Genomic DNA, 15485 nt, shown 5'->3' on the forward strand with positions numbered 1-15485 from the left:
AACTTTGTGCCAAATACACAAAAATGAATGACATGGTTTTTGGTTTTGTGTTTTCAGTTTTTTAATTTAACCTTGATGTCTTCTTCATGCACATACATCCTGATTTCCCTATAAATTATTTAAACTTTTTTTTTTTTACAGTTCTCACAGTCTTTAACCTGTGAACTGTCAAGAGGTACCACGCCGTTCAGTCCTTCAGTAGATGTTTATTTGCTGGACATGACCAGGAGGTTGTGGAAAGTTCCCATTCGTCATATGCTCTTTCTACCATTATGAAACATATCATCCTTTTCAGATCCAGATAATATCAAACTATTAAATGAGAAAAAATAATGCCCATCTCCTTGGGTTACTGTGAACTAAAAGGAAAATTGTATGTAAGCTGTCGAACGCGGTGTATGGAACACAGTAGTCCTTCAATCGGTGAACTGAAGCTGTCACCATCATTCGGGAATCTCTGGTTCGAAAGGAGCCAGTCCAGGGGTGCCTGGGCGTCTCAGTCGGTTAAGCATGGGAGTGGAACCTGCATAAGATTCTGTCTCTCCCTCTCCCTCTGCTCCTCCCCGCGCACCCCCTCCCCTGCCCCCACTGGCTCGCTCACTCTCTTTCTCACCACAAAAAAAAAAAAAAAAAGCCAGTCCATCCCTTCTTTTATTATTATTATTTAAAAGATTTATTTATTTATTTTAGAGATCTCACAACCCTGAGACCATGACCTGAACTGGAACCAAGAGTTGGATGCTCAAACCGACTGAGCCACCCAGGCACCCCATATACCTAAGTACTTTAGTTTAAAGGTTTCCTGCTAGGCTTAAAAAATACACAGGGACTGAAGGATAATAATAATAATAGAGACTGTGACTCTTCCCCTGAGACTTGGTTAATTATGCTGTTTATTTGTAATGAGAGAAATTTTAGAGCAAGATTGGTCTCCTGGATAATAATTGATTGTTAATTGAACCATAATGTTGGCCAACCTTAATGAAAACGCTGTGGTGAGTGGCAGACAAATCCCAGTGTGCTCACTCATCCATTCACTGTGTTTCTTCCCATCCCCCTCTCCCCCACATGCCCCTCAGAGTCCACTCCCGTTTAGATCACTACCCTTTTAGTGCGTGTTTTTCAAGACTCAGAAAAATTCACCCATCAAAGCTTAATATGTATAAGTCTACAATCTCTAATAAATGTTTGGTTTGGCCTTCAAAATTCAACTTAATAATTATTTCTGCACCTTTTCTGAACCCGTTACTGACCACAGTTTGTTATATTCCCCAGTAATTCCAAAGAGTGTTGCTTCCCTCACTCCCTGGTGACTTGATCCACCTGGGTCCCTGGAGAGCCCATCAGATGCCAGACTCCAGCTCCCCTGTCCCCTGTTTAACAGTAGATCCCCTTTCCTCTCCCGACTCACAACTCCAGGCACCCAGAAGTCTTCCCTGGGCCTGCTGGATCCCTGTCTCCCTCCTGAAATGTCTTACTCTATAGAAATGTTGTTCTCACGATTACCTGTTTATCTCAACTGCCTTCAGACAACATTTCTCTTTCAGCTGGTGGAGTAAGAAAGAGGAGTAAAGGTAAAAAACTGTAGGGTGAAAAGGAAAACAAAATGCTAGAAAGAATTATGGCCACATTTCTAAAATGTGTACCCTGGTGTTCATTTAAGAAAAAAAGGGATATGGAATGTTGCCCAGGAGCATATATATTAAACATAAACCTAAAAATGGTGCCAGCTCTTGTCTGTCATTTGGTTTTGCTTTGTTAATATGGTGAATGTCATCATCTTGGTGCCTTAACAGAGCATAGGATCCTGAAGCTGTGACACCCATTTGCTTTATATGTGTTCACCAGGGCCCCGGGCAGAGAAGCATTTACTTCATGATTGATTTGGACAAGTTCTCATCACAAAGAATATTTCTTCTCTCTTGAGCTGATTTCTTTGCACTGTTAATTATTAGACAGTTATTTAGAGCATTTATAGTTTTAAGTTGAGAAATAAGACAATGATCAGAGTCCCTATATTTAGATGAAAGAGCATTTTAAAAACATATTGACTGTAAACATTAAGGATCATTAATTCTCAATGGTTGAAGGTTTCTGACAGAAAAAGGCCTTGGGGCGCCTGAGTGGCTCAGTCATTAAGCGTTTGCCTTTGGCTCAGGTCATGATCCCAGGGTCCTGGGATCAAGCCCCGCATCGGGCTCCCTACTCAGCGGGAAGCCTGCTTCTCCCACTCCCCCAGCTTGTGTTCCCTCCCTCACTGTGTCCCTTTCTGCCAAATAAATAAATAAAAATCTTAAAAAAAAAAAAAAAAAGGAACAGGCCTTGGAAATTGCCAATGGGCACACTGTCAGGTATGCAGTTGTTGGCTGGTGGAGAAGTTTTGATTATACTATTTCTTGAGTTCTTTGTAATGCCAAGCTTCCTCCCTAGGGAGCCTTCCTAGTGTTGTGATTTTGAGATAAATGATACTTCACAGTTGTTAAGTGGCTCATTGTCTCCTTCTCTCTGGCTGACTAGATTCTATAGGCCGTGGACTCAACTCTTAGAGTCTTTCCCTGTGGCTTGAAACAAGCCTAAGGTCTCCACTGATTTCCTGAAAACTAGCTGTAGCATGGACTTTGTCATTAGAGAGGCGTGGCATTCAAGAGAAGCAACTCTGCCATTTACTTAGGGGATGATGGATGCCCTTTGATAAGCTGCTTCCTTATGAAAGGAATTACGGTGTTCTTAGCAGATAGATAATAAATAAATTCCTGCCTGGAAATTCTGAGGCGGGATTTCACCCCTGCCATTGTGGTTAAAAAATTGCATTCTCATGACCAAAGTGTCCTTGTGAATGGAAGAGTCTCAGGCCCCAGACCGAGTGGATTGGTCCTGCATCTTGCCCACACCTCTTGGAGCTTCTGTGGAACTAGGGAAACCAACCAAATACCTGTAGCCTGGGAAAGACTGGGGGAGTCCTGATGGGACCTCCTGGGATGTGTCAAAATGCAGCAGCTGTTGGGAGACTAGAAATCCTGGCAGCATTCTGATATTAGGAACAGTTTTCCAATCATACTCAGAACCTTGGGGAGGGACATTATCATTTTGTGCTCATAAGAGCACCAACAAAGGGGGAAGCCATCTCCTGGGTCCTTGATTCAACCACCCTTTGGACCAGGGTCCAGAAATTATGAAATCAGTATTCTTAAGTCTGACCCATTTAAAAGAAAAAGATGCCACCAACTCCCCAAACGTTGACTTGAATGTTCTTGTTCTTTGTATTATAATGCTGCTTAAATATGTATAACCATATTTATTATTTAAATGGACAACCAAGTATAAACTTTGTTTATAGTTCTTATATAAATACAAAACCAAAACAAATTCACAAATTAAATACAAACTAAAAGGCAAACTAATAATATTTTTGCAGAAATTGTGTTGCTGTTTCTAACATGCCGGGGGTAGACCTCCAGTCTGCTGGTCTACCGAGTGCTCTAGTGATGACTCGGTTGCCCCCTCCCCCACTTGCCTGTGTTCAGAATGATCACAAAACCTTGCTTGTGCAGCATGCTGTGACATCATCCGACTTTGACAAGAACATATCAGTTATATATTTTGTTTGCTTCTGTATTTATTTATCTGAGGTACTTAAAGTGTAACTATTGGATTTGAGGCAGTTGTAAATACTGGTGGAAAACATGTTACTTAGGAAACGAAGATTATATGGATCATCTAGATTGGTGAGTATCAGTGCTCCATACATTTCCATCATCTGGGGGTCTTTAAAAAAAAAAATCCCTGTGTGGGGACCCAACTCCAGAGATTCTGATGTAATTGGTTCAGATGTAATTCAGGTTCAGGGTCTGAATATTAGTATTGATTAAAGCTCCCCTGCCACCCAAGACTCCAATCTCACCAAGATTGAGAACCGTTGATATAAGTAATGCAGAACTTCTGATATTAATGTTCTAATGGTATTTCTTAGAATATCATTAAAATGCAAACACAAAATTAAAAAAGTTCTAAGACAATTTAAAGACCTTTAGGAATCAATTTTTAATTCTCAGGAATATGTGAAACCTTGTTTGAAAACTACCGGTATAGATGATGATCTTTCAGCTACATTAAAATAGTTCTCTAGTGTACTATGAAACTAAGCATTCTGCAGACTCTGAGGGATCAGCTGCTCATGCTCAGAACTGTGCTGGCACTGGAGGCATACAGATGAGTAAGATCTGGGGGTACAGATAATTAACTCATTATTTGCATATCATGAGATAAGGGCTGTGATATAGATAAGCACATGACAGGAGGGTTCCTACATGAGGACTGATAGGTCCGCTGAGTCTTGAGGATGAGAGGACTTAGCTGGAGTCCACAGAAAGGCAAGGGGGAACGTTCTGGCCCCACCATTCATTCATCTAACAGTGAGGATTTCATCAAACCACTGGACTTCTCATCACTTGTTTCCTTAACTAGCAAAGAGAAATAATAATTTGAAACAGTCCTGCCTATCTTATGGATTCGTTATGACAGAGAAAGATAGCTTAAAGATATAAGCTAATATCATCATTACTATTATAGTCGTTTTTTTTTTTTTTTCCCCAACGGGAAAATATTAAGCAATCAAATAGCTTACCAAGATTTTGGTGTCAAGATCACCCAGTTCTAATCAAAGGACCAAAAGCACACTCAGGGCCTGTATTTGGAAGGGCCTTAGGTGCCCTCACTTCACTCATGCCTGGCACATGGACCTATAGTTTAAAAGTGTTTTGACACTTGAGAAAACAACAATAAGATCCCACTAATTTCTTGAGCTCGCAAGTAAAATAAAATATTGTTTTTAATGGGTTTATCTTTTCCCACAACATACTCATTAAATAAGTAAAAGCCATAATAGAAGATGTGTGCTTCCTGACACATCTAAATGGAATGTCAAGCTGTACTGTCAACTTTTAGTCTAAACCGAACATCCCTGCACTTAGTTGGAAGACCTACTTCTGGGTGTAGCCTTCCACTCGGGGCCTCGTGGCTCTCTGATTGCTTTTGTCATGGTGAAAGAGAGATGGAGAAACAAACTTCCTGCTGCAAGTTCTGTCCTGCCCTCCCTCTCCCACGGGATCCTGGAGCACAGCCTCACTTTGGCCTCTTCCAGCACTTTCCCTCAGAGGGCATACGGCGGCTTCCATATGTTGAGGTAGATTCAGACTGCCTCAGGCTTGAGTTTTTACTTTATATCTACTTTTTAGGTTTTACTTTTCTTCCTGCATGTAAGAAAGACAGCAATACCCCCACTGAACTGAGTGATGTCCGTGGCTTTAGAAGCTATTATTTGTTAGCTTCACTACCCTTTATTGAGTATTTACTACTTTTCAAGCATGTACCAAGTGCTGGAGATGCAAAGTTGCCTCTCGTTGCCTTATCTGTCGTAGTTTTTACCCTGTCATTTACATGAGGTGAGGCGTAGGGAGTGCTCCCTGAAACCTAGGGCAGCGCCATCAAGGTGACCCAATGGTCATATCGATAGTGACAGCGATAGTGGTGATTACTAAGGTCGTTCTTACCTTAAGGTCCTCAGAGCCTAAAGACAGAGACAGATAGGGCGCCTGGGTGGCTCGGTTGGTTGGGCGACTGCCTTCGGCTCAGGTCATGATCCTGGAGTCCCGGGATCGAGTCCCGCGTCGGGCTCCCTGCTTGGCGGGGAGTCTGCTTCTCCCTCTGACCCTCTTCCCTCTCGTGCTCTCTGTCTCTCATTCTCTCTCTCTCAAATAAATAAATAAAATCTTAAAAAAAAAAAAAGACAGACAGATATAAAAAGAAAACTTAATTAAAAGAAAATAAGGTTGCAATTGTAAAGTAGTATGTTCAATTGAAATCATTTAAGAATACAAAACATATTACTAGAGAAATACACAATGACCCGAAGTTAGGCAACCATTTGGGCATTTTGATGTACCTCATTGCGATCTAGTGTAAGGGTTAAGAGCAAGATACTCTCGTTCCATGTTCACATCCCCTTTCTGATACTTCTTAGTTGTAGGGGTCTGGACAAGTGTTGCTTATACGCTTTGTGCTTCTGTTTCCTGGTCCATGAAATGGAGATCGTAATAGTGCCTACCTGCTAATCCGAGTTAGCTCTTAAAACGATGTCTGCTTAGACTAACACTCCATTTGTGTGAGGTATTCTTTTCTTCTCTTTCCATACTGTGAGTGCATTATAACCATATTTATATTTACACGTTTTCATCAGTATTTTACACATATACTTTCCATAGAAAGAATACTTTAAATGGCTGCATAATCATTCATGAGGATATATCCTTATTAATTCAACAAACCTGATATTGTTAAGCATTTAAGTGCTTTTTCTTTTTTTTGGTATTATAAACTATGCTTGTTTTGCATTCTTTTCCTACATCTTTTGCCCACATTTGCTTATGACTTTGGATGTTTGTAGAAGTAGGTTTGCTGGTAAAAGGGTACAAAAAGCCTCCTGATTTGTGTTACGTACTGTTCCAGAAAGCTTTATCAAATTACACTTTTACATAAATGTAAACTTATCATGCAATGTGAGAGACAGGTGAGTGCAGACCGCCAGCCAGGTGGGAGAGGGCAGACAGCTTCCTGCTGCCCAGCTACTGCCCCTGCTGTGATAGACCCATAGGCAGCAACTTCTTCATCAGTCATATTATAAGCGTCATGTTAGGAACCTTCCAAACTCACCCCTTTTGAAGCAAATTATCACCTAGAGAATTTTGTTTTATGTTATGGTTTGTATAGGTGCTTGTTATGTTAAGTTTCAGGTTTGTGACTTACGCAGACACTGGACCTCCCCTTATTCCAAGCTGTCAGGGTGCACAAAGGGCTGCCATTTTATGTCTCACCTTCTGCTCTTGGTTCCTTTGCCACTGATTTTTTAAAGTGATATTTATAAAAAGGAAGACACCAGGTTGAATGGCTGGAAGTGCACTTCTCTTCATTGGTTTCCTCAACCAGCAAAGAGAAACAGTAATTCTAAACAGTCCTGCCAACCTTATGGGTTTGTTATGTCAGAGCAAGATAGCTTAAAAATATAAGCCAATATCATCATTACTATTATAGTCTTTTTTTTTTTTCCAAAGGAAAAATATTAAGCAATCAGATAACTTACCAAGATTAAAAACTTATCCAAGGAAATAGAACCTGGTTCCTCCCGTGGTTTCATTTGCTCTGGATTCTGGGGCTTTGTGAGAGTGACACGATGTTTCCTAGTCCCTAATGAGTTTAGAAGAAGCAGCTTACCATGTGAGCCCACTACTGCTCCCACCATGCCATTCTTTGGTGATGGAGGGGCTGCCGGTTCCAAGAGTGCCCTGTCCAATGTCGCTGACACCCCAAGGATCAAATGCAGGCCTGTCTCCACATTCTCACAGCTGGAAGCAGACAGATGCTGGGCAAACTGGTCCAGCTCCAGCCCAGAACAATAGTCAACCCTGAGGATGGCTAATCAGGACTGTTAGGAAGGGACTGGAAGGAGCAGTTTGTTCATTCTTTAAAATTGGCATCAACAGTGATGAATTAAACCCAGAATGTAAAATTCACCTTCTTAACAGGTGAAGAAGCATCTGCTCTTTCTCTTGTATAGCAAGTGTCACTCTTTTTTTTTTTTTTTTTACATTTTTTAAAATTTAAGTTCAATTAAGTAACATATAGTGTATTATTAGTTTCAGAGGTAGGGTTTAGTGATTCACCCATCTTATACAATACCCAGTGCTCACTACATCATGTGCTCTCCTTAATGTCCATCACCCAGTTACCCCATCCCCCTGCCCCCTGCAAATGTTGCTCTTTGAGTCAGAGAACATAACCTTCACATCCAGTGAAAGCCAAACACTCAGCACCTCTTAGTAAAACCTTAACGCCACACTTTCTTTGCATTCCAACTCAAAAGTCCTCTGGGGACAGAATGTTGCCAGTCTTTGAAGCTGATCTTTTGTACTTAGACATGTAGTTTGGGCTGTCGATGACATGTCAGAAGCATTTCTAGCTAAGGAAATTATTCTCAGAAGCTTTAGTGACAAATGTGTTTATTTCTTGTCAAAATGACAAGCCTTGAAGAGTTTCAGAAATGTGTACAGCCTTAAGGATGATAGAAATATTATGAAAATAGTAATAAGTAATATCCCTACAGCAAGCTCCTTATTCCTTGGAATTTCTGTTCACCAGCTGTGTTTCTCTCTCATCAGTCCAGGCATTGACAAAGCTCATGAAATAATAGGAATGAAAGGAACTTTGATTTTGTATTTTTAATAGCATTTTCCTCCACCAAATTACAAAAGTCCTACATGCCCAAGGGAGAGAACTTGGAAAATACAGAAAAAACCACCAAGAAAAATAATCTCCTAAGGAATCATAATTTCGCCACACAAAAGTAATCATTGTCAACCTTTTGGTGAAAGTTCTTAATTAAAGAGACTCTTAGAAGATGTCCGTGTACACCATGTTCCTTTCTCCACACCATCCTGCACGGTTTTGAAAGGCTGGATTGCTCCTAAGTCATTCCAGGAAAATTATTAGTTTTTTCAAATATCTCTGGAGGTGAGTCCATTGGCAATCATTTCTAGTTTCTCATACACCTTGAAGTTAGGAAATCCTTTGTGTAGTTGCTGAGCAGTGGGCTAGGTGTGAAAGATATTTGGGTTCTGGTCCCACCTCTGCCACTTATTTACTGACAGGGTGACCCCAGGCCAGTCCAGCCTCACTGCCCTGCCTTAAACCCCTCTTAGCTCTAGCGCCCACTGGCCTGGTTCCCTAACCTCTCAGAGCCTGTTTTCCAATGATTAAAGTCACTGAGAGGGATAGGCGGGTTTGGGGGGTTTTTACATTAAAATTTTTTTTAATTTTATTTTTGTTTATTTATTTATAGACTTTATTTTTTAGAACAGTTGTACATTTTAGAGCAGGTTAGAGCTAGACTGAGTGAAAGGTACAGAGATTTCCCATGTACCTCCTCTATCCCCCAACACATAGCCTTCCCAACTATCAAAATCCTGCACCAAAATGGTACATTTGTCGTACCATTGATGAACCCACATTACACACCGTTAGCACCCAAAGTCCATAGTTGACATTAGTCATGCTTGGTGTTGTGCATCCTATGGGTTTTGACAAATGGATAATGGCACATATTTACCATTATAGCAACATCTGGCATGGTTTCACTCTGTGCTCTGCCCACAGAGCCCTCCTTCCTCCCTCCCTTGAAAACCAATGATCCTTTTTTTACTGTCTCCATAGTTTTGCCTTTTTTTACAATGTCATAGAGTTGGAATCATATAGTATATGGTCTTTCCAGGTTGGCTTCTTTCACTTAGTAATAACTCCTCCACATCTTTTGATAGCTCAATAGCTCGTGTCTTTTTAGTGCTGAGTAATATTTTACTGTCTGGACGTACCATAGTTGGTTTATCTATTCACCTCCTGTAAGACATTTTGGTTGCTTCCAAGTTTGGGCAATTATAAATAACAGTGCTATAAATATCCACATGTGGGTTTTTGTGTGGACATAAATTTTCAACTCATTTGGGTAGGTACTAAGGAGCATGATTACTGGATCTTACAGGAAGGGGATATTTAGTTTTCTAAGAATCTGCCAAACTGTCTTCCAAAGTGGCTATACCATTTTTCATTCTTACTAGAGTTCCTGTTTCTCTATATCCTTGCCCATTTCATGGTGTCAGTGTTCTAGATTTGGGGCATTCTAATAGATGTGTAGTGGTATCTCCTTGTTTCAATTTGCAGTTCCTTAATGGCACATGACCTGGAGCATCTTTTCATATGCTTATTTGCCATCTGTATATTTCTTCTTCAGTGAGGTGTCAATTTAAGGTCTTTTGCCCATTTTTTTTTTTTTTTAGTATAGTTGACACACAATGTTATGTTAGTTTCAGGTGTACAACTAAGTGATTTGACAAGTTTATGCATTATGCTGTGTTCACAAGTATAGCTCCCATCTGTCCCATGACATCATCACCTTCACAATATCATTATATTCCTTATGTTCTGCTTTTTATTCCCATACTGTTCTTATTCCATAACAGGGGGCCTGTATCTCCCTTTCCCCCTCACCTATTTTGCCCAAACTGCTATCCCTCTCCCCTCTGGTAACCATCAATTTGTTCTCTGTATTTATAGGTGTGTTTCTGCTTTTCGTTTATTCATTTTTTTAAGAATCCACTTATGAATGGAATCATATGGTATTTGTCTTTCTCAAACTTGTTTCACTTAGCATAATACCCTCTAGGTCCATCCATTTTGTCTCAAATGGTATGACCTCATACTTTTTATGGCTGTGTAACATTCCATTGTGTATGTATACCACATTTTCTTATTTGTTTGTCCACTGGTGGACACTTAGGTTGCTTCCATGTCTTGGCTGTTGTAAATAATGCTTCAATAAATATAGGGGTGCGTATATCTTTCCAAGTTTGTGTTCTCCTTGGGTAAATACTCAGTAGTGGAATTATTGGATCATGTGATATTTCTATTTTTAATTTTTTGAGGAATCTCCATACTGTTTTCCACAGTGGCTGTACCAATTTATATTCCTGCCAACAGTGCACAATGGGTTCCTTTTTCTCCACATTCTCATCAACATTGTTTCTTGTCTTCTTGGTTTTAGCCATTCTATCAGGTGTGAAGTGATATGTCATTATGGTTTTGAGTCACATTCCCCTGATGATTAGTGATGTTGAACATCTTCTCATGTGTCTGTTGGCCATCTGGATGTCTTCTTTGGAAAAAGGTCTGTTCAGGTCCTCTGCCCATTTTTTGATCAGATTGTTTGTTTTTTTGGTGTTAAGTTGTATAAGCTCTTTATATATTTTGGATATTAACCCCTTATCAGATATGTCCCTTGCTACAGCTGATATTGAGAGATTACTGCCTGTAGTCCTTCCAAGGATTTTTATGGTTTCAGGTCTTACATTTAGGTTGTTAGTCCATTTTGAGTTTATTTTTGTGTATGGTGATAGAAACTGGTCCAGTATCATTCTTCTGCATGTCGCTGTCCAGTTTTCCCAACACCACTTATGGAAGAGACTGTCTTTTCCCCACTGTATATTCTTGCCTCCTTTGTCATTGATTAACTGACCATATAAATGTGGGTTTATTTCTGGGATCTCTATTCTGTCCCATTAACTTATGTGTCTGTTTTTGTGCCAGTACCCTTCTATTTTGATTACTACAGCTTTGTAATCGATCTTGAAATCGGGGATTGTGATACCTCCAGCTTTTTCCTTCTTTCTCAGGATTGCTTTCACTATTTGGGGTCTTATCTGGTTCTATGCAAATTTTAATATTATTTGTTGTGGTTTTGTGGCCCATTTTTAAATTGGGCTGTTCATTTTCTTATTGTTGACTTTTAAGAGTTCTTTGTATATTTTGCATAAGAGTCCTTCATCAGGTATATCTTTTGCAAATATTTTCTCCCAGTCTGTGGCTTGCCTTCTCATTCTTTTGTGATCATTTTTTTTAAATTTTATTTTATTATGTTATGTTAATCACCATACATTACATCATTAGTTTTTGATATAGTGTTCCATGATTCATTGTGTATAACACCCAGTGCTCCATGCAGAACGTGCCCTCTTTAATACCCATCACCAGGTTAACCCATCCCCCACCCCCTCCCCTCCAGAACCCCCAATTTGTTTCTCAGAGTCCATAGTCTCTGATGGTTTGTCTCCCCCTCCGATTCCCCCCCTTCACTTTTCCCTTCCTACTATCTTCTTTTTTTTTTTTTTAACATTTAATGTATTATTTGTTTCCGAGGTACAGGTCTGTGATTCATCAGTCTTACACAATTCACAGTGCTCACCATAGCACATACCCTCCCCAATGTCTATCACCCAGCCACCCCATCCCTCCCACCCCCATCACTCCAGCAACCCTCAGTTTGTTTCATGAGATTAAGAATTCCTCATGCCAGTAAGATCATATGATACATGTCTTTCTCTGATTGACTTATTTCACTTAGCATAATACCCTCTAGTTCCATCCCAATGTTTATAGCAGCAATGTCCACAATAGCCAAACTATGGAAAGAGCCAAGATGTCCATCAACAGATGAATGGATAAAGAAGATGTAGTGTGTATACACACACACACACACACACATATGCACACACTGGAATATTATGCAGCCATCAAAAAAAAAAGAGGAAATCTTGCCATTTGCAACGATGTGATCATTGGTTTTTAAATGTTCTTCTGCTTGAAGACTTGTGTTCTAGAAGGAGACTCTGGTGGAGGAGGAGAGGCTGAGTGAGTGGGATCCAGCCCCCTTCCTTCATTTTTCCTGCTTTTGAAGTTTCACTTCACCCAGTTTATATGTGAGGGTTTTATATGAGGTTCACATTTTTCAGAGGTTTTGACTCTCAAAATAGTTTAAAAACTACTGAACTAGATGAACTTAAGGCCCCTTTTAAATCTATAATTCTGGAATTCTGCATCTCCTTTTTGCAATGTAATATAACCTTTCTCTCCTTAAGGAAAAATGAGAAACCTGTCATAGTCATTTGACACTTTATCAATATAACTTTCATCTACTGTTGTGTTCACTCAAAATGACGAAACTGATAAACCTAAAGAACCAGAGACGCCATCCCCCTACCCATTTGTCTCTTCAAAATAGTAATTTTTGATGCTAATTATCTTTTCCAAAATAATCAGAGAGAACTATCAGCCATTTCAGTTTTATATCTAGGTGAAAAGTATATCTGAAACCTTGTGGCTCTGGAGATAAACATACAAATCAGAATGAAGAATGTGCAACCTTCATCTATTAGCAACCAGTGCTGAACATTGCAAGGTGTTCAAGCGGTGCTGTTCCATTCGGGGGGATGAGCTCATGTGCATTTCAGCCTATTATATATTCTTAGATCATATGGCACTTTTTTTCTGGCTTTGAAGCTAAGTCAGATGAATATTTTATAAACATTTTCATTCACACTAACACTGTTTATTGATTTGGCAGAAGATGGAGGGATGTCTTTTTAATTGCATATATTGCCTCTTCCACAGAAAATGTGAACTAGCTTCCTAAAATTTTATGCAATGCAAAGGGAGTAAACCAATAATTGACAAAATTTATAAAAAAGGAAAATAGAGTGAATGAAATAATAAATCCAGGAGTCAAATCAGCGCACAGAAGTACATCTGTACAGTTCTTAGGAGTGGGCCACAAATTTGGCTCTAAATTTCCTTCTCTTGGCCAAAACATAGAGGAGAACACATTCCATTATAAGGTTCACAGACTTTTAATAAAAATAAAAGTAAATAGACCAGTTTTTTAGCATAAAAACTCTCCTTCGGGCAAATCTCTACAAAGTCTATTTCTCACAATTAAGGCTTGATAAGGATAATGTAATGGAGAACTCAGAGTGTTTTATTCTCTGGTGAGAAACCAGATGCAGATATTTTGGGTTGCCAGTTAGGAGAAGATCCAGATGTTTTGATAATAAGCTGGGCAGTGGTCAGGGCTAATGGGTTCCAAAGAAAATTGTTAACTGCACACGGTATCCGATAGGATGAGTTCAGGCCCTTACCATTATACCACGGGTGAAGGTCAAGGGCTAGATTAAGGCATTCATAGGCAGTAGTGTTCATAACGTGGAAGAGGAAGTATTCAAATGTAGTTTCATTTCATGATGCATCAGCACAGGAGTCCAATCTCCAATCTGCCTATTTCTGGATCATTTTCCTTTCTGGGTATGTTGTGCAGATATCCAGGTGTGTTGGGCCTACTGCTGCTGGGTAATAAATTACCCCCAAAACAGGTTAAAAAAAAAGTTTGGGTTCTCTTGGTCATGAAATTGGCGAGAGCACAGGGCACAGAGGGAGTATCTTGTCACTTTTCCACCATCCCTCAGATGGGGAGACTCACGAAGTAGGGGTTAGTTTGATGGTTACCGGCGCAGTCATCTTGAGGCGTCTTTATTCACATGCTGGCCATTGATGCTGGCTGTCAGCTGGGACATCAGCTGGAGCTATCAATGAAGGTGCTGCTTATCATCTGTGGTCTCTGCTCGTAGCTCCCCCGCAGCCTGGTGCCCTGCACCTCTTAGAAGGTGGCAAGGACTCCAGAAGCCAGTATCCCAGCTGACAAGGCAGAAGCTGCATGGCCTTGTGTGATAGTCCCTTAGAAGTCACACAGCATTCCTTCCAGTCCTTTTTTTTTTTTAAATTACAAGCCAGTCACGGGTCCATCCAGACTCAAGGGAGGGCATAGCTCAGACATCTCTAGGGGAGGCATGCCAGCATCATGTTGTAGAGAAGCATGCTGGATGGGAAATATTATTGTGGTCACCTTTGGAAAATACAGTCTGCTCCAACGTGTAAGAGCTGCTTCCTGCTCTGTGTTGCTGCTCATTGCCCTTGAAATGCCAAGCAAGAAAATGTGAGGTCCAGGGAAATGAATTTATGCAGATTGTTTTGGCCTACCTTCTCTGGAGAAAAAAAATGAAGCCCTCAAGGCCTTCTGAGACCAGGCCAGCTCACTGGGACTAGGAGTTCTGCATGGAACCTTGTGAATAAATCCCTCTGTAATAGATGGGCTGCACATTTCCCATCAATGTCCCTTCAGAAAATCTTCTTCTTGACCTCAGAAACCCTAGTAATTGACTGTTTGAGGAATAGGAAAATCAGAACCCTGGCTCTTTCTTTATACGTTACAGATACAACTAACCAAAATAAGCCTTTTAAGCAAAACATAGATCCATAATGGATTTATCCTAAAAGATACAAGGTTAGGATCCAATTTACTACAAAAATTAAAAACTGCCATTTTTTTAATTTGAGTATAGCTGACACACAATGTTACATTAATTTCAGGTGTACAGTATAGTGATTCGACAGGTTTATACATTATGCTCTGCTCATCCAAGTATAGCTACCATCTGTCCTCATATGTCACTATTATAGTATCATTGACTATGTTCCTAATTCTGTGCCTTTTATTCCTGTGGCCTATTCATTCCATAACTGGGAACATGTATCTCCTTCTCCCCCTCACTCATTTTGCCCAATCTCCCCCACAACTGCAATTTAACATATAAAAGCTACATGCAAAAGAATGAAACTGGACCACTTTCTTATACCCTATACAAAATAAACTTAAAATGGATTGAAGACTTAAATATAAGACCTGAAATCATAAAATTCCTAGAAGAACACATAGGCCATAACCTCCTTGACATCGGTCTTAGTATTATTTTTTTGGATCTGTCTCCTCAGGAAAGGACAAAGAAAACAAAAATAAACAAATGGGATGACATTAAATTAAAAAACTCTTGTACAGTGAAGGAAACCATCAACAAAATGAAAAGACATCCCACTGAATGGAAGAAGATATTTACAAATGAAATATCCAATAAAGAATTAATATCCAAGATATACAAGATATATAGCAAAAGCCAAACTATCCAATTAAAAAAAAATGGGAAGAGGACCTGAACAGACAT

General features: G+C 39.8%; 1 protein-coding gene across 5 annotated transcripts in view; it reads left to right on the forward strand.

Moving 5' to 3' along the window:
- ESR1 (estrogen receptor 1) overlaps positions 1–15485 on the forward strand; it is a 381963-nt gene that overhangs the window by 345153 nt on the left and 21325 nt on the right. Inside the window, exon 8 of one of the 5 annotated variants that reach the window (XM_064598228.1) lies at positions 142–6166. The exons of the other annotated variants lie outside the window; for them this stretch is intronic. Coding sequence (XP_064454298.1) covers positions 142–164 — 23 coding nt within the window. The 3' untranslated portion in view covers positions 165–6166. Of the gene's footprint in view, positions 1–141; positions 6167–15485 lie in introns of those variants that run through there. 5 annotated transcript variants of the gene reach the window in all.

This window comes from Mirounga angustirostris, unplaced genomic scaffold, assembly GCF_029215605.1.
Source record: "Mirounga angustirostris isolate CCGP_5_RB_7025 unplaced genomic scaffold, mMirAng1.0.hap1 SCAF_8, whole genome shotgun sequence".
Taxonomy (NCBI): domain Eukaryota; kingdom Metazoa; phylum Chordata; class Mammalia; order Carnivora; family Phocidae; genus Mirounga; species Mirounga angustirostris.